Genomic DNA, 21,762 nt, shown 5'->3' with positions numbered 1-21,762 from the left:
ATTGAAATGGTGTCACAGGCTCCATCTGGGTCTGTCGGCGGAGGAAGAGAAGACCATGCAAACATGAGGGTGTGGGCTTTTGAGGGTCCATTTGGGGGTGTAGAGAGGGGTGAGAGCTCTGTGGGTAGTAAAGTTTGAAGCTTTGGAGATGATCATGGAGGTTTTTGAGGTGAGAAATGGGGGTCGAAGTGTGGGAGTTAGAGGGTCAGAGTGGGTGTTGGTACGAAGTGGGTGTAGAAATTTTCTCTGGGCATCCACGACCTCTACCTCCTTCACCGATCGGAATTCCCTCTTCGGGCGACCACACGGCAACGCACCGGTGACATTCGACGCTTCTCCTCATTGTGGTTTCTCCTATGGTCACTGATAGTCCATGCATGGAGCGAGGAGAGAGAATCGAAGCCTAAAACGTTTTGGGTTTCTGGCGGATTTTCTCTTTTTCGGTAACTCCGGCCATTATCGGTGATGATTGAGGTGAGAAATCCCTTCTCCTCTTTATTCTCTACATGCTAGTATAAGTGTATAACTTGTTTTTGGATTCGATTGAGTTTTGACGATTTGTGGTTTTGGGTTATTTCAGGAATTGTTGGAACCACCGTCCATGGTGGCGGTTCTCCGGTTTCTGGGTTCAATTCTGACGTATGGAGACACGAATTGATGTCTGCTAGAGCTTAATTTCTTAAGAAGGTTGAAATGGTGAGGTGGGTATATTCTACCACCGCTAGCGGTGGCTGCCTTGTTTTTTTCCTCCTCTTAATTTGGCGTCATGAATTATAAGTGGATGTTGATTATGGTTAAATTTCCAGAAGTTGCGAATTGGGTGATATTGGATTTCGTCAAGTTCTTGGTGGAAGGGCTAAGAATTGAAATTGGAGTAGGGTGTTCTGGCTATACACTATCCCATCGAGACCGCACAAAAATTTCTCCCTCAGTGTACCTTTAATTTTGCTTTGCTATGTATGCTTTGCTTTTGATTATTTCGATTTCGTGTTCGTGATTTGCTGTAATCAATTGTGGTGTTGCTGTTGAATATTTGAGGAAATTTTGGAAGAAACTGAAGCAGGGGTATTCTTTTAACTTTACAAATTATGTGTCTTAGGTAGCGCTGAGCTGGCAAGTACATGACTGGCACATCATCAAGCAACCAGAAGAAATGGAGAAAATGGACCAGTTAGATTGAAATTGTGAGTTCAGGGACTTTTGGGATTAAATTAGAAAGGCAGGGACTGAAATGAGAATGAAGGCATAGTTCAGGGACTAAATAAAATTTTTCCCTAATTTATTCTACTAAATAGGTGAGATTGATATGTAAATAGAAATTGAAACTTACATGAGAAGCAAGGATGAATGGAACAAATTCCAATATAGGTTTAGCCATTTTTTAGCTCGAGTTGTGTCTATGATAAGCTGCTTCTTTAACAATCCGTAGATGAAATAAATCCGCAATACGAATTGAATTGGAGTGACGATAACATAAAAGGAGGCTTATTTAAACTACCATGTATAATTGCTGAAACGACGAATACCTGGACACATCATTCAGTGATTATTTACTAAGTCAACAAAGGATCAACAACAATTTACCAACGCAAACAAAAATACCACAAAATAACTTAAAAGCAGGTAAAGACTTCTAATGCGTACGTACCTGGGAAATGGGAAGCGAAATGAAGATGCGATATACAGTGGAGAACGTGTTACTAAGGAATGACATACCTGCTCCACATTTAGAAATAAAAATGTCAATCAAGTAAAAAAACATCTGTGAATGTTCGAGAGCAAATGTAAGCCCAAGCCAATTTCTTGTCAGTCGTGATGCACTTGTGTTCGTCGTCAATGGCATTTATGTAACAGAAGATCGGATCATTGAAGATGGCAAATGCACATGATATGAGAAAAAATGTATTCCACCAACTGAGTTTTTCCTCCAATGTGGTTCTATTAATTGCGACATCTACGTCCTCCATCTTCCTGCGCTGAAGTCGGTCGGAATTCAAAAGAGGAGACAAACACATATTACTTAAGAAACTGGAATGCTTTCAAATTTATTGCAGCAACGCCTGGCTGGCCGGAGATCTAATTGCAGCCATTTATGTATTATTTCAAAGGGGTACGTACGTGTGAGGAGTATAACTTTGAAAATTCTGTCTATGTACATAGAAGCGTCTTGGCATTATTATATCAAATATTAGTTGACATCTATCTATGTACATCATATTCATATCGAGTTAAAGAAACTAACCGTGAGCAGTTTGGTACTATCACTACTAGAATTTTGGCCTTAGACATTGGCTAGAAACCGATGTTAAAAAAAAAAACCATTAGATGTCTTAGAGGGTGATGTTAAAGATCACGAACAAAAAGACATCGGTCAAAAACCGATGTCCAGTTCAAAAATAGACATCGAATAAACAACAAGAACCGATGTAAAACCGTTATTATGATGACATATTAGTGTGTTTAGATATTGTTAAACACTATACCACAAAGTTAATTAGATGACAGTTCATCAACTGTCGTCTGAATGAAAAAGCTGCTGTTGTCTAGTAGTCTGTCGTCTGATTGACCTCATTCAGACAATAGTTAAAAACCATTGTCTGTTCAAAATTCACACAACATGTATAGCTAAGTATGGTCGTCTGAATATTTCCAAATTAAAATAATTAGGTTTAACTATTGTCTGTTACAAACTCACACGACAGTTCATTTATTAACTGTTGAGAAAAGTTATATTACACCGACAGTTTTAGGAAAACTGTGTTGTGTGTGATGAATCTCAGACAACAGCAACACAACTATATGATGTTTGAAATGAATATCACACCACATTATTGGAATGACTCTGTAGTCAAATATGACAAGATTGAGAGAATAAATTTTCTGATATCATATTACACCCATTCTGTGGTGTATATAAACAGATTACAATCGTACTACAACTATTGTGTACTATTGTACTACACAACATGTACAAGGTAAGTAATTACAACAATATATTCCCTTGTAGTCTATTCCTAATAGGGAACGATGACTCACACTAACACTCCCCCTCAAGTTGGCGCATATACATCAACCATGCCCAACTTGCTTAGTGAGTCATAGAATGCCTTCCTGGAAACTCCTTTGGTAAGTACATCTGCAAGTTGCTCTTCAGTTGGAACAAAAGGAAAGCTAATGATTTTGGCATCTAGCTTCTCCTTTATAAAGTGACGATCAACCTCCACATGCTTAGTACGATCATGCTGTACTGGATTCTGTGATATGTCAATAGCTGCCTTGTTGTCACAATACAACTGCATGGAATTTTTGAGTATGATACCCAGATCACGTAACAGGTTTCTCAGCCACAACAATTCACACACTCCGTGAGCCATACCTCTATACTCGGCCTCAGCACTAGAACGTGCCACAACTTTCTGTTTCTTACTCTTCCATGTAACCAAATTACCTCCCACAAAGGTAAAGTAACCTGATGTCGACCTCCTGTCTGTGATATTTCCAGCCCAATCTGCATCTGTGAAGCCACAAACCTCGAGGATGTTGTTGTGTTTAGAAAAAAGTACTCCCCTACCTGGAGCTGACTTCAAGTACTTCAGAATTCGCATAACAGCATCCATGTGACTCTCACTCGGATTATGCATGAACTGACTCACCACGCTCACTGCATACGCAACGTCTGGTCTGGTATGAGCCAAATAAATCAAGCGCCCAACTAACCTCTGATAGCGAGCTCGATCAGTAGGTACCTGATCTGGATACTCAGCTAAACCATGGTTCTGCTCAATAGGAGTGTCAATGGGTCTACAATCCAACAAACCTGTTTCTGTCAGCAAGTCAAGGACATACTTCCTCTGGCACAGATAGATTCCTTCTCTCCCCCTGGCTACCTCAATTCCTAAGAAGTACTTAAGCTCACCCAAGTCCTTCATCTCAAACTCAGAGGCTAGCTGTCTTTGCAGTCTATCCATCTCAACGGTGTCATTACCAGTGATTACCATATCATCCACATAGATAATTAGAGCTGTTACCTTCCCCTGTTGATGCTTGAGAAACAAGGTATGGTCTGAGTTGCTCTGCCTGTAACCAACCTTCCGCATGAACTGTGAAAATCTTCCAAACCAAGCACGAGGTGACTGTTTGAGACCATACAGAGACTTTCTCAATTTGCATACAAACTCACCAGGAGAAGCAACTACATACCCTGGTGGGAGACTCATGTATACTTCCTCGGCTAACTCTCCATGAAGAAATGCATTCTTGACATCAAACTGTCGGAGTGGCCAGTTTAAACTAGCAGCGAACAAGAGCAGAACCCGAATAGTATTCATCTTGGCAACAGGAGCAAAAGTTTCATCATAGTCTATACCATACGTTTGAGTAAATCCCTTTGCTACAAGACGTGCTTTGTATCGATTCACTGATCCATCTGCATTATGCTTCACAGTAAACACCCAACGACAGCCTACAGCCTTCTTGCCTTGTGGTGGAGGCACAAGTTGCCAAGTACTGTTCTTCTGCAACGCCTCCATCTCTTCATCCATAGCCTTCCTCCACTTTGGATCCCCCAACGCATCCTGCACTTTGTTAGGTACTGATACAGCAGATATTTGATTCACAAATGATTCATATGACTTAGACAACCTCCTAGTGGACATATAGTTGGCTACTGGATATGTTGATTTGGCAGTAAGAGTAGGTTCATATCTTTTGGCTGATTGACCTCGAGTGGTCCTATGTGGTAACACATATGGCTCAACATTAGACTCACTACTACTAGTATCAGTGGATGGACATACCTCAAATGGGTGATCTTCAGTACCAGGAAGCTGTGGGTCAGGGGTAGAAGCGATGGCAGGAGGGGCAGTTGTGTCTTCAACTGCATTCTGAGTGATTGGAACTGGTGCTTCTGCTGCTGGAGGTGGCGAGCCAACAGTTTCAACCGGATCGGTCAAAGGACCTCCTGGCTGTGTGGCTTCTCCTTCTCCCTCTGATTCCTCCCCCTCTCCATGATATAGCTCTTCAAAATATGAATTCTCCCCCTGAAGAGCTGTATCTGAAGAGGAGAAATAACTCATGTCTTCAAAGAAAGTAACATCCATAGTGACATAATACTTTCTGGTGGGTGGATGATAGCATTTGTACCCCTTCTGATGACCTCCGTAGCCAACAAACACACACTTAAGGGCCCGGGCATCCAACTTAGACCTCTGATTTTTTGGTACATGGACAAAGGCAACACAACCAAAAACACGAGCTGGAAGATTGTGAAAGGATGGTAAGGAGATATGAGAGGCGAGAACCTCAAATGGAATTTTGCCCTGAAGGACACTAGATGGAAGACGATTGATAAGATGAGAGGAAGCATGTATAGCATCGCCCCATAGATACTTAGGCATATGAGCACTAAAAAGAAGGGCACGAGCCATATCAAGTAAATGACGGTTTTTTCGTTCGGACACTCCATTCTGTTCTGGTGTTTGTGGACATGTGGTTTGGTGAACAATCCCATGGTTTTTAAAAAACTCTTGGAACACATGATTAACATACTCCCCCCATTGTCAGAACGAAGGACTTTAATGGTGCTATGATATTGTGTTTGAACAAGATTACGAAAGGTTTGAAAAGCGGGAAAGACTTCATCTTTGGTTTTAAGAAGAGCAACCCATGACAATCTTGTACAATCATCAACAAACAACACAAAATATCTCATACCCGATACAGTAGGCTCTCTAGAAGGTCCCCAAACATCAGAATGAATCAACTCAAAAGGAATAACACTTTTATTAGAAATACTAGGAGAATAAGTAGCACGATGACTCTTGGCCAAAACACAGGTTTCACAATGTAAAACTGACTCATCCACACCGATAAACAGAGTAGGCATGCTTTTCTTCATAAGACTAAAAAATGGATGCCCTAAACGGCGATGCCACAACCAAATCTCACTTAGCTTATCAGAAGTCGAAGTCAAAGCGGCTCGGGACTGTGCTCCTGGTTTCTCTCCTGCGTATGTCTGATCCAGATGGAACAACCTGCCCCTCAGATACCCCCGACCGACTATCTCCCTGGTGAGAAGATCCTGAAAAATCACATACATAGGATAAAAGGTTACAGAGCATTTAGACTCAGTGTTCAATTGTGGGACAGATATCAAGTGATGAGATAAGTCAGGCACATATAACACATTGTGAAGTTCTAAAGTAGGAGTAAGACGCATTGACCCTGACCCTAACACAGGAAAAGCCTCACCATTGGCATTAGTTACATAGGACACTGATGGGGAAGACAATTCAGTAAAATATGATTTGTCATAAGTCATATGGTCGGAGGCACCAGAATCAATAATCCATGTATCAGAACCAACAAAGTTAGAAATCTGTAAAGCCATACCAATTTTACCTCGACCAGCTATAGAGGCTGTAGGGGTAGCTCCACCTGCTGTATGATGATCTTGGCCAACCACTCCATAGAAATCCGGTTCTTGGACCAAGTGAACCGCAGCTGCTTTCCCCTTAAGGCGATAACCTTGCTTTTTAGGTTTAAGGTGTGGGTTTAACTTCCAACAAGTCTCCCGAACATGCCCAAGATCGTTGCAATAAGAGCATTGAGGACGAGGACGGTTGGTGAAACTTTGCTGATGAAATGGGGCTGAACTCTGTTGCTGAAGGAAAGGTGCAGGTGCCTTGGCCTGAATGGCTAGGCTCGAGACTTCAACCTGTGCATGTTTGACACTTTCCTGCTGAGACTCATCCTTGCGGATGTATGTAAAAGCTGTAGTCAAACTAGGAGGGTCTGTCATTCTGAGCAATTCTCCCTTGGCACTGCTATGCTTCTCATCAAGCCCTCTCAGGAAGACATGAACCCTTTCTAGCTCCTTCTCCTTCTGGTACCACACAAGATCTTCCTGATTCTTGATCTTGCAAGGACGCTTCTGATCAATTTCAGCCCATACATTCTTCAGCTTGGTGAAAAACACTGACACTGGTTGCCCATTCTGTAGCATTCCTGCAGCTTTGCACATCAGTTCATGAACCTGTATAAAATCAGATTCATTTGTATAGAGATCTCCCAACGTCTTCCATATGGCCTCAGCAGTTTCACATTCCTCTACCATCTGTAGCACATCATCAGTCATGGCTCTAAATAAAATAGACATTACAAACCCATCATCATCTTCCCACTTAGCATAGGCTTCTATGTCATCTTCACTAGGAACCTTGATTGTTCCTGTCACATGTCCCATCTTGTGTATCCCACGAAGATAAACGGACATAATCTTCTTCCATGTTCGGAAATTGGTACCAGTGAGTTTGGTACCTCCAAAAGAACCACCTTCTGAGCTCTTAACAGATACCTCAACTTTCTGAACCTCATTGGCCTTAGAACCCTGACCTTCACTTTGATCACTACCCATCACAACAATACAGTAAAAAAAATCACAGAGTATGCAGCGGAAAAAGATATTCCAACAATTGAAGCGATATATATGTTTTTTTTTTTTTTTTTTTTTTTTTTTTTTTTTTTGTGACAACTGTTGGGTTTGACCGAGTTGGTCGAGTTGACCGAGTTACCGGGTTGACTGGGTTACCGAGTGGACCGGGTCACTGAGTTGACCGGGTTACTGAGTTGACCGGGGCACCTACTGATCGAGGTACCGAGTTGCTGGTCTGACCGAGAGGAGTGGGACGACCGGAAGCGGGGTGACGCCGGACTGGGTCGCGGTCACTATCGCGGACGCCGACTGAAGAGATTCGGCGATCTGAGACGATCTTCGGCGTTGCAGAAGAGGTTCGGCGATTTGATGTCGAAGGTGGGCGAAGATCGATCTGATGTCGGAGACAAACGACGGCGCTCTGGGACGGAAGACGAGGCCGGTCTGGACTGAAGGTCAGGGAGAGGAGCGCCGGCGATCTGAGACGGATCGGATCAATCTGTCTTTTGCTGCAGATGAAGCCGAGCGAGCGAACAAAGTGAAGACTGAAGAAGACGTCTTGAACGATGTCGTTTCAAAGCCTGACCAAGGAATTGGCTTTTAACCCAATTTTTTTTTTTTTTTTCCTTCGGATTGAGAAAAAGCTGAAAAGAAAGAGACAAAGTCCTTTTTGGATCTTTGCTCTGATACCAAGTCAAATATGACAAGATTGAGAGAATAAATTTTCTGATATCATATTACACCCATTCTGTGGTGTATATAAACAGATTACAATCGTACTACAACTATTGTGTACTATTGTACTACACAACATGTACAAGGTAAGTAATTACAACAATATATTCCCTTGTAGTCTATTCCTAATAGGGAACGATGACTCACACTAACATCTGTTGTCTGAAATGAATCTCCAACAAGCATCAGTATTGTTTTTTTTTGTGTGTTATGCAATTAAAACAACAGAAGATTTAGGAATCTATCGTCTGATAAGAACTCAGACAACAGTTAGTAATTTGTTTGTGTTGTAAGATTTGCATATAACAGTCCACTGATGGGATATCGTCTAATAGGAACTCAGACCACAGTTCTTATTATATTTAGTTGTGGTTTATGAATCTCAGTCAACATATTATTGTTATATCTGTTGTCTGATTTCAATATCAAACGACAGTAACTTTATTATACATGTTGCCGGAATGGAGATCACACAACGTCAATTTGTTATTTCTGATGTCTGAAATGAAGTTCAGACAACATGTATTATTTGTTGTTTCTAGATGTGATATGTAAGTGGACCTCAGACAATGGTTTTGTGAACCCTTCTATTGTGTGATACCTTTGGAAACTACAGTCATCTTTGCACAATTGTTGCAAATATGAATGTTCAATCATATCCCAAACAAATCCAAAATAAAACAGTCATATATCAATTACATCTATTTCTTACATTGTCAATCCAAAACATTTCCAAAAGTACATAGTTATATTCAGATACGATCAAATCCAGCAATCCTAACCAAAAGCAACCTCAATGCAATCTAGCAAGTAATAATATTGTCTATCTTGTAAAATCAAGGTTACCAAAATAAGTCACCAACCACTAACTAGATGCAATACTACTGCTTACATATATGTTTTAACAACAAATTTTGCCTACTTGTTTCCGACTTCATCAATGTGTTGATGGGTATATGCTGCTTTCCCTCCTTTCTCCCACTGAAACAAATTGATTTGCTCTTAGTGTTCAGAAAACCATCTAATAACTCAAAACCACAAACTTATATACATCATCTAATACATACAGCAAGCCTGCTAGGATGAATAGTCTTTAATAACAAATTAAGAATAGAACTATGAGACAAAAGCTTCAGAATCATAAAGGAAGCATATTCAAGCAGTATTGTTTTACCTTGAAAAGGCATTCAGTGTTATTCCCATGTTGTACTTATAACTTCTTGGCTTCAAGAGCAAGTTCAAGGTCTTCAGACAAATCAAAAGCTGGTTGTGGATGACTGAACACATGAGAAATGGAAAGAGGGTATCATATGAATATTTGCAGCTTCTTCCAGATCTTTGCTGTGTGGAGCTTTTTCAGTTAACTTTGCTTTGTTTCAAAGCTGCTTCCATGTTTCTAGTCCTACCATTCTGCAAGAATGCTCAATTACTGAGTACAACTAAAAGAAAAATTACGACACATCAACTCTAGTTTTCAGGGCTTGGCAGATATATAATTGCTTATTAAGTGATGGGGAGGAAGTGTTTGAAGCTGAAATGTATCTAATTTCCAGACGTAGCTTTTCATGAACTTAAAAAATACACATATGTAGCACTCATCAAATGCATCAGACTATCTCATACCAAAAGAAATTTCTGTACATAAAGATTAACTTTGAAAGTTAAAAACCATCACAACATCAATTTCATGCTTTAATATTTGAGCTCAATTTCATGAAATACCTCTTCCTTCTTGCCTTTGCCTCTGGTGAAAAACTTGTATCCACTAAAGATAAGTACACCCCATCCAGTCAAAGAGACAATTACAAACTGCAAAAGTACAGAATCCAGTGAAAAATAACTTCAAAATTTCATGTATCTAGTAATTTCTCATATATATTAATGGTTCCAAGAACAATCAATACCCAGATTCGTGTTCTTCCTGTCCCCAAGTTCTTCCTCTCTCTCGAATCAGTCGTCTCCTTCCATTTCAGATTGGAATGAAGATATGATATTCTTCTTTGCAGCACCTAGCTAGTGCTATTTTGTATCTAGACAGCCAATCCAAATGCTTGTTGGATAGTGATTTGCATTGCATGTACAGTAGACACAAAGAATTGGTGAACAGGTTGATTAATAACCATGAAATTGAAAACTTTAAGAACTCAACTTTTATTCGTGTTCCTTGGGAATTCTGATGTTTCAAATGCTAGTTACTTTCAAATCAGCATTTCATTTGCACTTTTCAAATATAGCAAACTAAATTAATACTGAAACTCAAATGTATAAATCTTAGCAATGTAGAAATTGAATTAATATATGCCATACCATGAAGCACTCCATCCAAGCCTTCATAAGCTACCAGTTCGTATATAAGAAGGTTATAATGTGGAGCATTGTAATATCCATTAAGAGTCACGATGTTCCGGTGCTTTATATCCCCCATTGCTTCAATTTCCCTCTCAAATCTTCGATCTCTATCTGCACTTCCTTTGTTCAATCTTTTCACAGCAAAGGCCATGGTGTCATCCTGTGTAAGTATATAAATTGTCCCATACTCTCTAGAGCCAATGATGTCCTCGTTGCTTAACTTCAATGTCTTCTTTAAGAACACATCTGATTTGAGCAATTGGATTACTGGTGCCCTGAACAAAACCATTTTGCCCCCGTAAATAGACATTACAATAACCCTTCTTTACAATACAAAGCTTACAACTATCAACTGATGCAATTTAGAGTGAACCTTAACAATTTCCATCATTTACTGAAACCATAATCAAATGCTTAGCATCCAAATCAATTTATAAACAACTCCACAATTGCATATCAATTTTATGTCAATGTTCCGGGACAACCAAACCAACATGCCACTGGGAATGATTCCCAATTATAATCATTAGACATAATTGAATTATCACAGTCCAATACAATTCTACTATAGTTGATATTGATTTCCAAAAATCAACTAACCATATATAGCAAAAAGCTAGCTATAAATTTAGAAACCAATTCTCAACAACTCTACTACTTGTGGATCAAATCAAATGAAATTCCAGAACACTACCTTTTCATTTTTTCTTTGAGAATCCATGAAAATTAAAGCATAATCCATAGTGATGATAGGAAAAAAAAATATATATGCAATTGGGAAACCAAAATTAGTTAAATGGGAATGGGAAAGGAAATAGCAGAGAGCAACGATTACCAGGAACCAAAAAAATTAGTTGTTTGTTCAAGATACCTGCAAAATATCAAATTGGGGATCATAACTAAAAACAAAGGCAAAAAAAGGGAAAACCACATATACCTGAGCATCATTCCATCATCAGTCTTCGAAAAACAACGAAATCATCCCCAATCTCACTGCAATCAGGCTTCAAATTGAAGGCCTGCTCTAAAGCCCAGTTGATTCTGCCAGTCTGCCTCCTATGCCAACAACGCAACCTGCCTCATCTCTTGTTGCTTCTTTAGGACTTCAACCCAACCAAAAATTGTCATTTCCAGAATTCATTTCTTTACTCAAATCATGAAGCATAACTGAAAATACCAAATTTCTTCCTCCAAATGTTCTTGACAACCATACAAGCAAGTAAAATTACAACAAGAACTATCACACTACTCCCATATTAAGCAAACCCAAAATCATCCAACCAAAATCCATATCTAGTAAACTGAGAGTTCAATAGAGAGAAAGACATAAAATAGAGAGCTACCTAATAAGCAACACGAAGACAAAAGCCCTCAGAAACCAAATTGGAAGTGAAAGTCGAAGACAAAGGTCCTAAATCAACGAATCCGAATTAAAAATGAACTCAAATTTCCATAAATTTACAGAACAAGGATCTGAATCAGAGCAAAGGATTGGTTACTTGGAAGAGTGTGCAAGTCTTTCGATGCATCGTCGAACGGTAAGTCTTCCGAATCCAGAGCACCGTTGAACTGGTGGTGGCTTTTACTGTTTCTGTCTCCGTGAAGAGGCGAGGAGGTCGGTGCAACGGTAAGTCTTCCGAATCCATAGCACCGCCAAACTGGTAGAACTTTAATGAGCAATCGGACGGGAGAGCTACTTCAGCAGCGGGAATGAGCAATCCGGTGACGACGTCACGCCTTGTCTGTCTGACCTCGTCCACAGCTTCCTCGAGGAACAAGAATAATCTTCCGATTCGTGGTCGACGGACGACGACGATCATGACAGAGATCTGAGCCTTAAGTCATCGAATGAGAATGAGGGAACAGGGGTTGAACTAAGCAAGGCTGAGTGAGAGTCAGAGGTGTGTGCGGGAATGGAAGTAGGGCTGAGAGCGAGGGAGGTTTGTGCGGGAATGGAAAGAGGCTGGAACTAAAGGTTTGTGCGAGATTAACCTAATTTTTTTAGCCAAGATTTTTTTTTTGTTGGGCTTTTCAGACAACAGATGTTGCTGTTGTTGTTGTCCGGGTTTTTGCAATTTCATTACATTCCATCTTTATGACCATGTGTTGGATAAGAAGAGAACAAACAACAGGTTTAACAAATCTACTCAGACGACAGAAAAAATCGATGTGTTGTCTGATAAGTGTCGTGTGATTCACTTATTCTAGTAGTGAAACCTTCATATTTTGGCATTTATTGCTTAATGAAGTATAGGTCTAATAGCAGAAGTATTCATTTTAACATCGTTACTCATATTAGAAACGATGTTTTATATGGTATTAGACATCAGATTCTTTTCATTTTGCCTGCTGTTTGTGAGGTTCACGCATATTTTCCATATATCCCACTATTTAAGATTCAATCTACATTCCTTAATATTATATGAACAATGTGCAATATTATGCTAAACATCGTTTCCTTTTATGAAGTGATGTCCATTTTACTATATTACATCATGTTTTTAGGTTAATAACGATGTCCATTTTGATTCTAGACATCATTTCCCAAATTGTAAATCAATGTCCATATTGATACTATACATCATTTTCCAAATTATAAATCGATGTCCATATTGATACTAGACATTGTTCCCTGTAGTTTACATTGACGTCCATTAGTTTTTTTAACATCGCTTCTTACTCAATACATCGATATCTATGAAAGATGAGACATCGATTTTTGTTTCGAAACTGATGTATTATCTGTTTATTGACATCGTTTTTGTAGTTTAACACTGATTTGAAATAGGTGTATATACATCATATCCTTTCTATATTATCATTTCTACATATTAAAACAGCTAGTATTGTTTTGCATCTATAAGAATCTACTGAGGCATTGAAGGAGGCTATACATGAAAAGACTCGGCATCATCCATAGGTTGAAAGTTCCTGCTTCGTTGGATATCTCATGGTCTTTGCCAAGAGGAATGAGAATGGTGCATGCTTGTGTAAAACCAAATGAGGACCAAGGATGCTCACTGTCAACAATGTCAGTATTTTTTGTTCCATATGAACTCCAAGCATGTGGTACCATTTAGCCCCATAAGCTTGCCCATGAGGGTACTGCTACTAATAAAGATGAAGCTCTGCCCATTATCTGTTTGGATTGCACCCTTAACCAGCTGAATCCTAAAATACACATAAAACCAAAATGCATCACAATCAAGAAGCTACATCAAACCCCTAAGAGAAACAGAGGAAGACATTTAATGTGCAAGACCTTAGATTCATATCAGATAGAGATAAAGTAAAGTGTAAAACAGAGATGCTTGTGCAGCATGCATACCTAACTATCAAAAGGGGATTTCAAAATGCCATTAAGATGAAGATGACCTAGTTGTTGCCTCTTGGCATAAATGACTTATGCAGCAGCAAATACGGTCCATAGATCCTGAACATGACAAGAAACAACAAAAGAAGCTCGGTGCATGCCAAAGTGAATTGTTCTTCTGCTGTGAATTATGAACTGATTTTGTATAGACAACAAAAGAAAACATGAAATTTCAGAAAACCTAAGAAATTTCTTGTTAATGGTTCTTAAAATAAATAATATGGCATATAGTATCATTAATTCCCATCCACACTAAAATGTTTGATATTTAGACTTAGTACTTAGAGATAGGATAACCTAATGGGAACAAAATTTGCAAAAAAAAAAAAAAAAAAAAAAAAAAACCCTACTATAGGGACTGACTACCCTTAAAAGTAAATATAGTGTTTTGTACTTGTTTTAGCTTCTGTATGTTATTGCCTTATGACGGCAGCCTCCTTATTGTATCAAAGAACCACCCTGTACCATATTACTAATGCACAAAATTTTACATCTCCAAGTAGTTGTTAATTGATTGATAAGAAAAGAAAAAAAAAATCCATATACACAGCCCTTCCATTCCGAGATGTGCTCTAGAACTACTGTCACCAGGGGTTTGATGTAGCTTTTGCTGACCTGCTGAAGGGATTTATGTGTGCAGGTAATTTTTCTTTTCTTAACACACTATAAATAAATGCAGAATCACGAATCAACATAAAGAATTACCTGTTGAAGCTCTTCATGGTTCAAAAGAATTTTTGATTGTTTCCAATCACTATGAGGTGCAATTGGTTTCCCTCCTGGCAGTGCAATAAGATATCCAACTTCAAGACATGGCAGAGGAAACTGTCAAAAAGGTTACTATCATAAATAAAACTTTAAAAACACTGAAAAATAAACGTTTACTATAATGAAGAACTACATAGGGTAAGATTTAAAATGAACAGGTCTAGGTATTGGGGATCGAAATAATTTCCCTGCTATAAATTATACAAGGAGATGATAACACTTAATTCGATATTATATGCATGTCTTACTCGTAATTGATATTTGTATACAAGATATGCCCCACCAGAAGCCATAGCCAAGCCTATTAAAATAACCCACACACAACAGCCCATGCAGATGATTTTGATCCTTCAGAAGTCTTGCATGTAGATACCATGGCACAATGGCAGTGCCAGTCAAAAAGGCTCTATAGAGAAAAATCTCCGGGTCCCAATGAAGAGATAACGCATCAACACATTGCTAGTCATTTCTAAAATGATTTAATGCAGGCGAAGAAAGAACGATTTGCATTCACAGACACACGAATTCCAATCCTCCGACCACCCACCCACAGAAACAGGGGGAAAGATACTTTTAAATCTAAATACTAAGGACATGCATGGACTTTCACAGAGACTGGCACCATTGAATCCAAAGACATAAATTTGCGATCAAAGATGAATATTCATGGTGAGATGAAGCACTATTTAAAAAAATAATAAAAATAAAAAACAGAATAATATTTGTAAAAAAAAAAAGGAAGAATTACAAAGTAGACAAGTCATACCCTGAGGAAACTCCTAGAATCAACAGCAGAAACAAGCACGAACACAGTGAAAAGTAGATAACTTCTGCATAGCAAAAGAAAGAGCTATTCTTAAAAGCTGAAGAAAACGAAGCATTTGATGAAGCCCAATTTGTAAATAAAACTTAATTATAAATAAGTAGTATTATATTCCCATTTTATAGTGCTTGCAGGAATAATATGTGAGAAATATTGAAAAGGGAATATCCCAGCAAACTTTTGCCCATATACACAGACATACATGATTTAAAATATCAATCGCAAATTACTATCCCCTACTCTAGCAAACAAAATAATTACCATAACTCTTCCACACTGTTCTGCAATGGGGTACCGGTTATAAGCAACTTGTTTTTTGTGCTAAATTCCTGCCACACAAGGATAAAAATCATAGATATCAGAAGACAAGATTAAAAGATAGTTTTCTATACCATGTCTTGAACGATTTATCAACGTGATCGCATACCAAGAGAGTTGTGTACAGCTGAGCCTCACTGTTCTTTAGTCTATGAGCTTCATCCACCATCAGATAATTCCACTTGATCTTGAAAAGAACAGCCTTATCCTTTACAACCACTTCATATGTTGTCAACAATGCATTAAATTTTATAGGCCGGCCAACTATTTTCTCATAATTGAATGCATACTGTTGACAAACTTGCAATAAAAAGAAAACAACAAATAGATAAATAATTAATAAAGAAACAAGCATATAGACACCACGTATAGTCCCACCCCTATGGCTTACAGGATGCCTCTGAAAATGAGAATAATAGACAAGAGGAAAGAGGGGAAATAATGTTTGCCAAAATAATTTTTCAATCACAAAAATGCATTGACCATGAAGATGCAGGGCAACTGTATTGACCCTAACAAAATTAAAAGCAAGTACTCATTTGACCATGGTCACTACACCAAAAGATAAAAATACAGTTACTCCATACACAATGGCAACATTAAAACACATGATGCAATCACCCCATACCAAATACCCCAGCTAAGGGAACCACATTCACCATAGCAGCAGACACTTCTATTCAATCTCAACACCACTAGAAAATGAAGGAAAATGTTACCAATACCCTGAACTAGCTCTTTCTTTCAAGTGGCCAAAGTCAAACAGAAGGACTTTGCTGTTGACCACACAAGTATAACTCTCCTATGAGCAACAGCCCCAAGCAAAAACTTGTACCTTAGGCACTTTAGCCTACCATAAGGTAAAAAACGAACTCAAAAAAGTGCACTCAATAAAAGGAGGGCTGAAGGAGAGAGAGTTCATTTTAAGATCACTCAACTTTGTACAGTAATTAAAGTTCCACATTGAAAGCGGAGAGCTGACCAGCATACTAGCTATGGAAGTATTTATTCAATAGGCACAAGGAACTAGATATGATGAGTACAATTTGCTTTAACTATTTATGAACTAACAATGCAAGTAAAATCATATTATCAAATGCTAACCATATATGAACTTTGTGACATGTACAAGAAGGCTCAGTTTACCTCTCAGCTTGCACGGGTACCAACATACACTATAACATTTAGATCAGGAAGCCATTTCCTAAATTCTATTGCCCAATTTGACAAAGTAGATAATGGTACAACAACGTGAAATAGCCCATGGATCTGTTCAAAAGCAGTGAATCATTACAGACACATATAAACTATATCCAGGTGTCAAGAAAATCCTCAACTTAAATCAATAAACAGAAACTACTATCATTTTACCTAATGCAACAGCATTTTACAGATTGAAGAAAACTCATATACAAACTGATAAAACTACTGCCAATTTGAAACTCAAAAGCAACATAAGTCAGTTACACATCAGTATTCAAGCTACAATTATTTACAAAAGCTTATGCCCTTTATATATAATAAAACATACAAATAAGCTACCTGATATCCATGAGAGTAAAAGATAGGTTAAGAAACCCAACTTAAACCATGCCTACAAAATATGAAGCAGCAAATAGATCAGAACAAACCAAGAGAATTAAAACCCAAATGTCAACATTCAAATTCAAAAGGAATACCATTCGATGATCAGCTCAAAGGTTCAGATTCACCAACCTGATTAAAACCCAGCAAATTTCTGAAACCTAACAATGGAGAAATTGAAAATTCGAAGCTAGAGGAGAAAAAGTGAGTCTTTTCAAAAGACTAGTTGTGTGCTTACCCATTTTATCATGTGATTGTATTGGGCTTCCAGTCTTCTTCAGGGAACGTAGGAATCTCCAAATCTCCACCCATCTATAATTAAAACCCTAAAATTGAAAACCCCCAAAATTCTCAGGACCCAAATGATAGGAGCATTTTAATGTTTAACTCTCATATTTTGCTTAGTTATTTCCTTTACTTAATCATTTTTAATTTAGTTTCTATTTTCTAGGTACATTGGAATAAATGAAGAGAAATGACAAAAAATGAGGAGTCCTGATGACAATAGGATACCTAGGTGGACTAGGAGAGCCCAAGAACAAGCTCAAAACGTCATCTACAAAAACATGATTATGGCCAAAGGAAGACTTCGACAGATAAGGAAGGAGAAATTCAAGGGATTGAAACAGGTTGAAAGGTTGAAAACAGGTCCAGATATATTCCTTGATGTCCACATTCATTCTTGGCTAAAATTGAGGAGATAAATAAGAAATAATCATGTAATTAATGCAAAAATAATCTCCCTAAATCAAGGTGTTAAATTGGAGGTTTCTCATTGGTTAGATGACATAGCAAAGTTGACGTGGAATTATCTGATTGGTTAATGCTGTGTGGATCAATCTTGAAGACTTGGAGACTAAGTTGTCATCCTCCTATAAATAGGAGCAACCGACACCACACCACAACACACCACTTCTCCCACAATTCTAAACATCAAAAAAATTCTCTCCATTCTCTAATCTTCAGAAGCTCTGCGTCTCAAGCAAGGAGGAGGAGAAGTCATGCAATACATCAAATTCCTAGCCGCCATCCACCCTTGTGTCGTCCCTAGAAGATTGCTTGCTTTCAAGGATCTTCAAGTTCTTCGTCTCAAGGCTTGTTATCCATCTTTCACGATGTATTTCATACTTTCTTTTGTTTTCCTTTGTTTGATTTGTAGAGTTATGAATTCTAGTTAACATGACGTTAAGGGCAAAGTTTAAAGCCCGTTTATATGTTTTGAAATAAAGTTGCAATTTCTTTATATGTTGATTTTTAAGTTGCTTATGTGAGATTGCTTAATTGATTTTGGATTATAGAAAACTTTTATATGTATGTGTTCTTTGGTGGCCAACTTAGGATATATGCATGTAATTGGAGCTAGATTTAGGTAAACAATTCACCTAATAGTTTTGTGAACCTATATCATAAGTAGTAAAAGCTTTAGACAAAAGTCAAAATCAATTAAGGAGGATTGCAAATAGATGAACTTTTTCATACTAGGTTGTACACTTTGGTTGACATCCTTTCTTTGTTCTTCATGCGTTGAATGTGTTCTTGATTAGCTAACTTTCTAGACTATGATTTCATGTTCAATAGGATTAATTTAGGTGCTTTCACTTAGATTAATTATTGAAGGAAAGTAAAATATGGGAAATTGTTTGCTTTCTAACGTTTCACATGGTTAACTTCTTTCTCATGACATAGAAAATCAACTATAGGAATTGTAATTGGATTTCTTGCATATGGATGTGGTCTTGATCTTTATTCCTTGCGTTCCACCCTTGTATATATATTTTACATTTTTATTTTGTTTCTTTTAATTTTTAATTTAAAAATTTTAAAACCCCTTTTTTTGTGTTTACTGACTTGTATATATATTTTTTTCTTTGTTTTATTTTTTGTAAATAATACTTTTTACTTTTATTAATTATTAACTTGTTTTTACAATTACAGGTGTACCCTCAATCCCCGGCTTGAACGATCCCTACTTATTCTATACTGACAACTACATCTTGCAGGGTTAAATTGCGCGCTTGCTTTTTAGCGTTATCACCAAATAGAAAACAAAGAATTTAGTCGCAGTGACTCACCATTAACGCGATTAATTCAGATTGAAACCTGTTGTAGAAGGTGCTTTGCCAGATTGAAATCTTCTGAGATCCTAGAAAGCTTGAGAGAGAGAGAGAGAGAGAGAGAGCTTGTGGGTGGAGGCGATAGCGCCAACGAGGGGTTGGAGGTGGTTAAGGAAAGAGAGATAGTAGCGAGAGTGAGTGGAGGGGAAGGTGATGGTGGCCATAGAAATTAAGAGGGCGGGAGAGGAAGAAGGAGAGGGGCTAGAGTTTCGAGCAAGAGCGAGAGAGAAAACGATGAAAGTGAGTGAGATAAGAGTAGGAAAAATAATGAAGTGTGGGGGGAATGAAAATTTTGTTCCATGCGTACCCGAAAGTTTTTAACTTAGTCTTTCTGCGTTTTTGTAAATTTTTGAATCAAAGTGTAGACATCGGTCAACAGTAATAAACGATGTCAATTATATGCATATAAATCAGAATTTGAGGAATCGATGTTAATGACATTTTTTTACATCGCATGAATATCTCACTGATGTAATTGTTGTAATGTCTAAGAGTAAAATTCTAGTAGTGTAAACTAAGAACCTGGATGTTCATCTCAAGAGTCACGAGCAACTTTTAATTAATCATACAGAATTTTCGAATCTAGAGTTTGAACTACTCTTGCAAGATTAACACAGAGGGCCAAGGGCGTAAGCTAAGCACAAAAAGAAGTGTCTGAAGCCCTGTTTTTACAAAGAGAGAGAGAGAGAGAGAGAGAGAGAGAGAGAGAGAAGAGAGATCTTATAGAAGCGTGAGAGTTTACAAAAAAGGAAAAAAAGAAGTTTAGCATCATAGAAAAAAAAAAATATATATATATATATATATAAATATATAAAGCTATATTTTCAATTCTGTCTGAAAAAATAGTTCGCTGCTAAGATAAAAAAACGTTTTATATGAAAGAGTTGAAAATATAGCACTATAGAATAAAAGAATAAGACTTAACATACTCGACTGTTTACATTAAGCTTATGCATATACAATTAAAAGACCCAGTACCATTTAGTCTAGTGGCATAGTGTAAGACCCCGGAAATTCGTTATTAATTTCTTGAAATTTCTAGGAATTAATAAAGTGTTCGTTAGTGGGATTTCGTGGTTCAAGGGTGTAGCGGAAATTATTTCGGACAATTATTCAGGCAGAATGTTTTGATTCAAGAGTTGACTTTTTGTACGTTTCGATTTTGTGAAAACTTTCTTCATGAAAGTTGTAGAGCTCATCGATACAAGTTTGTGGACATATGGAACGCGAAAATCGGAGTATGAAGAAGCTATGGCATTTGGAAAAAGTTTCCATTTTGGGATATATAGGAAAAATCTGAAAAAAAACAAATATTAGAAAATCAGAATTTCCAAAAAGGGAAATATTTTCTCTCTCCTGAGTCCTGACCCGAAATCGCTGAGCTACCTTCCCCGAATTATTTCTCCCTCCTCTGGCCACCAATCGATGAATCGTTTCTTCCATTCTCTTTCCCTCAGTCCCATCTCCAAGTATAGGAAGTTTCACAGCGTGGGTTGGCCCGTGCATGGTTCAGAAAGGCCAGGAAGTTTGGCAGTGGCGCTTCAAATCGCCCAGATTGGGAATCTAGGGTTCTTCGGGTTTCAAACCTTGCGAGGTAAATTCCGTCCAAATGGCTTTAATTCAGACTTTGTGCTAGTTATGAAAGTTGTAATTGGAGTTGAGATGAAGATCTTTTGTGTTGGAAGTTTTGTGACTTTGGGTTGGCAGCAGCGCTGCCACTGTGGTGGTGTTTTCCGGCTAGCTTCGGCCACCACAAAGACAGTTTTTGTCCCTCTTTTCGATCTACACATCGATACGATCATTTCATACAACACTTAATTTTTGGTGATCATATGAGCATGTTAGGGTTTTAGGGTTGTCGATTTGTTTCGGTTTTCGATCCATGTGGATTCGGCGGTCCGATCGACTTGTAGTTTTGATTTATTGATCGTATAAGTGTTCCGATGACTTTGTGTGGTCTCGGATGAGGATCCAACTGTTGGATCATCGTATAATTGTGTTTTTGTGAATTGTGTGCTAAGTTGAGATCGTATGTGATTAGGTGTTTGACGGGATTGTTTTGGGCAAACATTTGTTGATTGTGTGATCTTGGCTGTTAGTAGGCATTCCCGAGTGGATGACTACGTATATATATATATATATATATTTACGTGGAATATATATATCTGGATGGTGTAACATTGTGATATGTAGACTTTTGGTGATTTCATTCATGTTATTGAATTGAACATTTACTTATGTCAGATATAGATTTGATGATTTATAT

General features: G+C 38.0%; 2 protein-coding genes across 4 annotated transcripts; both read right to left on the bottom strand.

Annotated features, from left to right (window-relative positions):
* Window positions 1–10,247: 10,247 nt before the first annotated feature.
* LOC112197128 (receptor-like serine/threonine-protein kinase At1g78530) lies at window positions 10,248–11,598 on the bottom strand. Of its 3 annotated transcripts, XM_024337803.2 has the most exons (4): window positions 11,454–11,598; window positions 11,352–11,387; window positions 10,475–10,791; window positions 10,248–10,387 (listed from the first exon to the last, which is right to left on the bottom strand). In XM_024337803.2, exons 1-4 carry the CDS (start codon window positions 11,462–11,464, stop codon window positions 10,371–10,373), a joined length of 381 nt encoding a protein of 126 aa, XP_024193571.1. In that variant the 5' UTR covers window positions 11,465–11,598; the 3' UTR covers window positions 10,248–10,370. The 3 variants fall into 3 exon arrangements, with proteins under 3 accessions (XP_024193571.1, XP_024193504.1, XP_040369015.1); XM_024337736.2 differs by having other exon boundaries at window positions 10,248–10,791; XM_040513081.1 differs by lacking the exon at window positions 11,352–11,387 and having other exon boundaries at window positions 10,248–10,791.
* A 2,915-nt stretch (window positions 11,599–14,513) lies between these two features.
* Window positions 14,514–16,460, bottom strand: LOC112202229 (protein CHROMATIN REMODELING 5-like). The gene is made up of 4 exons (XM_040519431.1): window positions 16,434–16,460; window positions 15,908–16,087; window positions 15,742–15,809; window positions 14,514–14,714 (listed from the first exon to the last, which is right to left on the bottom strand). The coding sequence occupies exons 1-4, from the start codon at window positions 16,458–16,460 to the stop codon at window positions 14,615–14,617; spliced, it is 375 nt and encodes a 124-aa protein (XP_040375365.1). The 3' UTR covers window positions 14,514–14,614.
* Between the last annotated feature and the right edge of the window lie 5,302 nt (window positions 16,461–21,762).

Source organism: Rosa chinensis, chromosome 1, assembly GCF_002994745.2.
Source record: "Rosa chinensis cultivar Old Blush chromosome 1, RchiOBHm-V2, whole genome shotgun sequence".
NCBI lineage: Eukaryota > Viridiplantae > Streptophyta > Magnoliopsida > Rosales > Rosaceae > Rosa > Rosa chinensis.
This window is presented reverse-complemented; position numbering and strand designations above follow the sequence as displayed.